Here is a 7,457-nt window from a genome sequence, read left to right as displayed (position 1 = left end):
AAAGTCCAAATCCAAATATAAAAGCAATAAAATGTGCTATGGTTGTGGTAAGTTAGGACACTTTAAAAGAGATTGCTATGAGTGGAAAAAAATAGCAAAACAAAACAAAAACAAAAAGATCATAGCAATGTACAATTAAATACGCTGATGTTCATACAGAATTAGATAGTTTGCATGTGATGACTACCTAGTGATGAAATTAATAGAGACTGGATATTAGATTCAGGGTGTACATTCCATATGTACCATATTAGGTATAGGTTTTACAATTATAAAGAAATAGAACCTAGAAATGAGTGTATGGTAGATAATAATTCATAAACATTAGTTGGTATTGGTGACATCGCCATCAAGATGCATGATGTCATTGTCAGAACAATAAAGAATGTCGATATGTGCCTACTCTGTAAAGAAACCTTATCTCATTGGGACTCTTGAATTTGAAGAGCATGTCTTTAAATATGAAAATACACACATTAAAGGTTGTGAAAGGATCCTCAGTTGTTACGAAAGGGACTAAGAGAAATAGAATGTACTATCTTGTGGGTGATACAATTACTTCACAAGATATTATTCTATTTACTGTAATTGAAAATAAATCTAGTCTTTGGCATAATAGAACCGGGTACATTGGAAATAATGGTCTAAAATCTTTAAGTAATTAGAAATTACTTGGGAATGATTTAATTGAACCATTGAATTTTTGTGAAACATGTGTAGGACAAATTTCACTAGGTGAGTTTTGAGATATGTTCACATAGTACTAAAAGATCCCTAGACTATATCCATACAAATTTGTAGTGACAAGAGAAACATTCCACCCTTAATGAGAATAGATACTTTCTGTCTCTTCCGGCTTATTATTCAAAAAGGTGTGGATTTATTCATTAAAGGTAAATGAAACATTTAAAAAAAATAAGGACATGGCTTAAGATAGTTGAAAATCAATTAGATAAAAATTCAAAAATTTTAAGAACATATAATGGTTTTGAGTTTTGTAATTTTGAATTTGATGATTTTTGTAAACAGAAGTGAATAACGAGGCATAGAACGGTTAAGAATGATTAGGACCGTGATGATTAAGGATAAATGTATGCGAATCACTTCTGGACTTAATAAAAGTTACTGGGCTTAGGTTGTATGCATTGAAACTTACTTAATAGATCTCCATCCAATTCTGTTGAGTTTAAAATCTCTTTAAGGACTATGGATTGAAAAGCCACCAAATTTAGCACATAGTAGAATATTTAGATGTGTTGCTTATGCACAATGGATTAAGGGCAAGTTGGAACATTGAGCCACTAAATGTATTTAGTTGGGCTATCTTGGAGTGGTCAAAGGCTATAGCCTTTTACCTTTTAGGGGTACAGGGCAAAAGAACATTGTCAATAGGGATCTTGTGTTCAATGAATCTGAGAAGCAATGTCTAAAACAAAAAGATGATAGGTTAGGGGAATCTTAAACTTTAAATAAACCTTAGATTGAGGTGAAGTTGAATAAGTATAACTTCACTCAAGTAGAGAATAATGAACCTATCATTCCTCTAACATGAGAACATAAAACAAAACCTATAGTTGATGAGGTAAATGAACCTCAAGAAGAAAATGAACTTGAAAATGACATCCATGTCACTAAAGATACTACTATATATCCAGGAGTATCAATTTTTAGATATAGAGAAAGGAGATATGTTAGACTAAATCCTAGATATAAATCCCAGAACTTAACTAACTTTACCCTAGTTTCAGGTGAAGCCATATTGAACATTCAGAATTTCTTCTTTTGAAGAAGCAATGAATGGGCCAAAATCTATAAACTAAAAAAGGGCAAATAATAAAACCTGGAAATTAGTTAAGAAGCCTAAGGATCAAATGATATGCAATGTAAATTGATTTACAAATTGAAAGAGGGTAACAGTCCGTCGATCTTTTGAGATATAAAACTATGCTAGTTTTTAAAGGTTTTACTCAAAGGAAAGGTGTGATTATAGTGAGATATTTTCCCTTGTGATTAAATATAAGACAATCAGACTAGCTTTAGCTCTTGTTATTCAATTCAATTGAAAACATAAACAACTAGATGTTAAAATTTCTTTTCTTCATGTTGAATTGGAGAAAAATATCTATAGGACTCAACCTCAAGGTTTTGAGATGAAGCAAAAAATTGACTTTGTATGCAAACTTGAAAGGACGGTGTAGGGTCTAAAACTAAGTCCTAAGTAGTGGTGTAAGAGATTTGATTCATATGTCCTTAAAATTGATTTTAAAAGAAGTAATATGATGTCCTTCTGTACGATAACAATAGTAAACGTGGTTGTGATGTTTATCTGCTTTTATACATGGATAACATATTACTTGCAAGCTTAAGTAAAGTAGAAATCATAAAACTTTAAGAACCTTTTTTAAAATTAAATATGACATGAAAGATTTTGAGAATGCCAAAAAGATTTTAGGTATGGTTATTGACAGAAATATGTCTCAAAACAAGTTAACTATTACACAAATAACCTTATTTGGACAAAGTAATAAATAAGTTCGCTTGAAGCAAGCTAAAATCTGTTCATGTCCTGATTGCTACACATATGTATATGTCCCCACTGCATAGTCACCTAAAACTGAGGAAAAAAGGAAATATTAAATGAGTAACATCACTTATAAAAATGCTATTGGATCTATAATGTTTTTCATGATAACCATCAGACGTGATTTAGCCTACGCTATTACCTTTTTGAGTAAATTTATGTCCAACCCTTAAAACTGACATTGGGCTGGTTTAAAATGATTTTTAAGATACATTGTTGGTACATTAAACCCTGGTCTTGTTTATGAAAAAAGGTCAGATAAACTAACACTTAAAGCATATGTAGATGTTTTTTTGCTGGTGACAATGATCGGAGAAAAATTGAATTTTTGGCATGATTCTCCTATTATACTCATCGATAGCCCAAGTGCATTGTTACTCAGTAAAAATTATGTCTGTCATGAGAGGTCCAAACATATTGACGTGAAGTATCATTTTATTAGAGAAAAAATAGCCTTGCCTTACACATGGATTGTGCTTGATTGAGTATCCCCAGTGTCTAGAGTTTTCTCTAATCTTTTTCGTCTTCATCTTCTTTTCTGAGTCCTGTGATCCTTTTGGAATGAAAGATTAATGATAAACATTGAAAAATCCTCCTACTACAGTAATCTTGTGGCCTAAAATATTGGCGGTGTTTTGTGGTTCTATATCATAGTGTTTTAGTTGAATAAATTGGTCTTAGGGCACCGCAATGAACTTAATTTTAAAGGTTTGGACAACTCCATTTAAATCTTTCATCTGCATTGTTCACATAAGAACTTTGTTTCAAATTCAAGACAAATTTGAATCGATCCTTATTAATTACCAAACTCAGATATATGCTTGAATTCCCAAGCTAATTTCAAATTCTTTCATAAAGAGTTCCACACTTTTATTCACTCTCTCTTACAAGCAACATATCATCTAGGTTGAGAAGGCAAAGCCATGAAAATATAGAAGATAAAAGTTTATTTTGAAATATATAATGGCAGCAAAAGCCTTAATAACAGTAGTAGTAATAGTAGCTCAGATTAGTCGGTGCAGCAACGGTACATGACATACTTGTCCATAGTACGTCCACATTCGGAGCAAACCACCCTCTCTGGGATGTATCCAGTTTGCCCCGGCAGAATGAGACGGTTGCAGTGGTGTTCGAGGTGGACACCACTGATCTCCGCGTCCAGTACAGGCACAAACTTATCAGGGTGATCCACTTTTTCTTGCCATTGTCTAAAGTTGTCGAGTACTGTAAGCAAAATGTCACCTTTTCCTTTAGTCATGTTATATATGCCCTTGCTGAAAACAGCCCATCCTTGTTCACTGCCGTCATACGTTAGCATTGTAAAGATTTCCTGCATTATTTTATCAGTCTCAACGGTCATGCCATGTTGAATTTTGGAGTTCCACATGCTCGCCAGCCTCACCCAGAAGTACCAAACATAATCATAAAAGTCCTTCAATGGAAAAATGTGGCTAAGTTTCTCCCTGTCAATGATTTCATGGCATCTTCTTACTTTGTCCTTCGGATTGCTCTTTCCCACATAAATCATTTCCAAGGGAACTCGCAATGTGGTTGCAATGTTTCGCATAGTAGTTGTGAATCGCCGAATCCATTCAATGTCCTCTCCACCATACAAGCATATAGTTTTGTCATCCTTTATCTGCGACACAAAAAATTAATAAATAAATAAATTCCACCAGTGTGAGCATTGACAAAAATAAAATAAAATCAACCTATATGAGCATTGTGTTACAAATACGATGCTCACTATCTATTACGAACCACTAACCTGTATTAGAAGTAATAGAAGGCATGACATTTTTTTATGTTGCATAGATGTATGAAAACAAGTTACCAATCCTGATATTCATGGACATATCTTTTACGGGTTATAACGACTGCATTATGGTCAATGATTGATGCTTGCAGCAAGAAGGATAATAATATAGCTAGGGTGCACGATGTTGTACGTACCCATTCCTGGAGACGTGGATCAATGGTGTCTGCTAGTAACTCGATATCCCAGTTACTCTCTCTCCATAGTCCCAATTCCCTTTCTTTAGTGAAAGGGAAGGCAACACTTGCCCAAATCCACATCATGGGTAAAGCATTGACGTTCGCCACTCTTCCTTGCGGATCCAAGACAACGAGCATAGGCATGTGGCTGAAATTCCAAATCTCCCGAGCGTACCTAATGGCTACTGGATTAACCAACGAAGGATGATCCACAGAATACCATGGCATAGAGCTGCGAAGATCGAGAAATTGTCTCTCCTGTGTTGGGCCCATTGACATTGCCTGGTCAACAAGGGGTAACCATAGAACCTCGTACTCGTGCCTCGTCGACTGTTGGTTGTAAATCATATGGAGAATGTTGAGCTCTTCATGGGGAAGGTCAAGGTCGGAAACTAGTAGCAGGACATACTTCATTCTCAATACCTCGAGGCGTTCCTGTCATCAGGAAAACATAAAAGATACGGTCACATTTAGGAATAATTGGAAGGGATCAAGAAATTCATGTACTAGGGACAAGTAGACAACATTTATCCGTCTAGTCCCATCAAATATCGGCATTTGATTTTCTCCGGCACGAATAATCATCTTCAATATCTTCATGTTGTCGATATGAGATGCCTTAAAGGCATTAACCATGTCATCAAATTCCCTTTTTTGGTACTGTCTATCTGCACAACAGTATAATCATTTAAGTAATTGTATGAGTAACAATAATTCAAGAAAAGATGCACAAGTTGTGCGGTGATTCTCTGCATGCTCCAATTTCTCATCTCTTTCTTAACCCACACCCTGTAAAAGTAGTAAAGAAGGTCTCTTTGGGGACTAATTTTCTGAGGTGTTCCTGCGATGCTGAGAAGGTGGACCCATACTAAGTGTTTGTAGGACTACTTTATCTTTAGTTTAGGCATAACAATGATTTCAAACGAATCTAATTTGATGGTGACTTACCAATAAAATCATTCAATTTGTTCAGTTGATCCTGCAGGTGCTCAGACATGTGGGAGAGCTTACTAGCTAGACTTAATAACTCCCAGGACTCAGCAGTTGAGGTAATGAACCTGATCCCCAACAAAATTATTCAATTGTCAATACATTACCTCATCTAAAAGTTTATTTTTAAAAATATTTTAAATTCCCTTTTTTTTCTTTTTTTTTTTTTTTTTTTTTTTTTACTTTGTCAATTAGGCACAATTAGAAACATACTCATGACCACTGCCAATAAGGTTCAGAAGTACTGAAGCACAAGCCAAAATGCCCCTTATGATCCAATAAATAGCCGTCGGAATGTGAACTGTTGCAGTTTTCATTTCTGGTGAATCCCTGTTCACATATTGAGTGGGGAGCTCCTTGAACTTTATAATGATGTGAGTCACGTTCAGTACAGCGCGTAAAAGATTAACAATAGCTTGAAACTTCTTGTTCATTTCTTCTTTCTGCTCCATTGTTTCTGGTATATCCTTCAGGGCTGCAATATCCCTGGCAAGCGGATTCATCACGCGAAGGTTCTCAACCAACCAAAATTCACCGTAGCTGACAGAAAAAGCAGCAAACGTAATGACCGCCTTGGCATCCCACCCGTAGTTTGACAGTGTCTCAAGGAGTCCAATGGCTACTGAATGTGCTTCTCCTCCAGCGCCACATTTGCAAATTATCTGTTGCATTAGACATTCATAATCTTGCGTTGACAATTGATATACAATGTCTAGTTTAGGGCGCTTATATATGCTGTAATGCCTCTATTAGAAGTTTAAATAAATTTTATGTAACATTCATGAAACTAATGCTAAGAATAACATTTAAGATAATAATGCCTCTATTACAAGTTTCTTAACTAATAAAGCATGATTTGCTTTTAAGATAATCAAGATTGAGCATGAGGGAATCAAAATTCTCTATACCTCATTCGTAATTTTGGTTATGGGATATGCCAACATTTTAACCATCTCCGAGTCATGGTAAGCATTTCGGAAGGACTTCTCCTCATATGATTCTGAATGTGCTGGAACTTGATCTCCCTATATTATAAACACATAAAAGTGTAAGTTAAATGCAGCTAAAGGTGAACTCTAGAAAGCGTTGAAAAACGAAAAGCATGTTTGGCAGCGAGGATTTGGGTAGCAATGAACAAAAACAAGATAATTAGCATTGTACATGCACGGTTTCAAGAGATTTGCCACGAAGCAAGATATCCTCTATGATGGAAAGAATGGGCTTCACGTCAAGATCTTCATGATCTGGAGCATGTGTTCCCAGAATTTGCCTATTCAAACCAATATCATCAGTTGAAATGTGGCGATCACCCTTCATCAAATGACCTCTGCCTGCTGACAGAGGCAGAGCTGCACCCGTAAGAGGCCGAACTGCAGGGTTGTGATGATCCAGTTCATCATGACTCATTTTCTGTTTCTCACTCTCATGATCATTCAAATGACTCTGAATTCCAGGGGTGGTTGTAGGAGGTTTAGGATTCTTCGACTTGTCACTCAACAGTGGGTTGGTCCTAATTGTAGGCACCAAATCTCGCCTCGCCATTACTGCAAACACAAAGAGGGTTTATTAGAAACAAATATGTTTGAAGAAAAAGTGCTTGTCTTGGTGTCCATTTGGAGTTCCCTCCAACTCTTATATAGCTAATAAAGCTAATTGAATCAGGTACCTTGCTTCCATTGTGGTCTACGGCCTGTAGGGGTTTTGGAATTCAATTCTGTTAAAAAAAATATATATATATACATGGGCGGAGCCATGCACAGTCCAGTGCAGGCAAATGCCCGCACTGGACTTTTGGCCCAAGCCCATGGTTAATTTTTTTTTTTTTTTTTTTTTTATAGGTATGTTTTTCATTTATTTAAAGTCTAACCCATATACTAATTTGCCCCAACTC

At 35.7% G+C, this 7,457-nt stretch overlaps 1 protein-coding gene across 1 annotated transcript; it reads right to left on the bottom strand.

Annotated features, from left to right (window-relative positions):
* Nucleotides 1–3,397: 3,397 nt before the first annotated feature.
* On the bottom strand, nucleotides 3,398–7,167 carry LOC111388326 (protein SIEVE ELEMENT OCCLUSION B-like). The gene is made up of 7 exons (XM_023013007.1): nucleotides 6,728–7,167; nucleotides 6,475–6,591; nucleotides 5,780–6,228; nucleotides 5,525–5,634; nucleotides 5,102–5,244; nucleotides 4,535–5,011; nucleotides 3,398–4,220 (listed from the first exon to the last, which is right to left on the bottom strand). The coding sequence occupies exons 1-7, from the start codon at nucleotides 7,106–7,108 to the stop codon at nucleotides 3,591–3,593; spliced, it is 2,307 nt and encodes a 768-aa protein (XP_022868775.1). The 5' UTR covers nucleotides 7,109–7,167; the 3' UTR covers nucleotides 3,398–3,590.
* Between the last annotated feature and the right edge of the window lie 290 nt (nucleotides 7,168–7,457).

This window comes from Olea europaea, unplaced genomic scaffold, assembly GCF_002742605.1.
Source record: "Olea europaea var. sylvestris unplaced genomic scaffold, O_europaea_v1 scaffold488, whole genome shotgun sequence".
NCBI classification, from domain to species: domain Eukaryota; kingdom Viridiplantae; phylum Streptophyta; class Magnoliopsida; order Lamiales; family Oleaceae; genus Olea; species Olea europaea.
This window is presented reverse-complemented; position numbering and strand designations above follow the sequence as displayed.

Excerpts from the sequence above, each read along its gene's own strand:
- LOC111388326 (XM_023013007.1), bottom strand. The coding sequence starts at position 7,108 with ATGGCGAGGCGAGATTTGGTGCCTACAATTAGGACCAACCCACTGTTG. Across the intron at positions 6,592-6,727 it reads AATCTCTTGAAACCGTGCAT|GGAGATCAAGTTCCAGCACA; the intron begins GTACAATGCTAA and ends TTTATAATATAG. Across the intron at positions 4,221-4,534 it reads ATCCACGTCTCCAGGAATGG|ATAAAGGATGACAAAACTAT; the intron begins GTACGTACAACA and ends TTTGTGTCGCAG.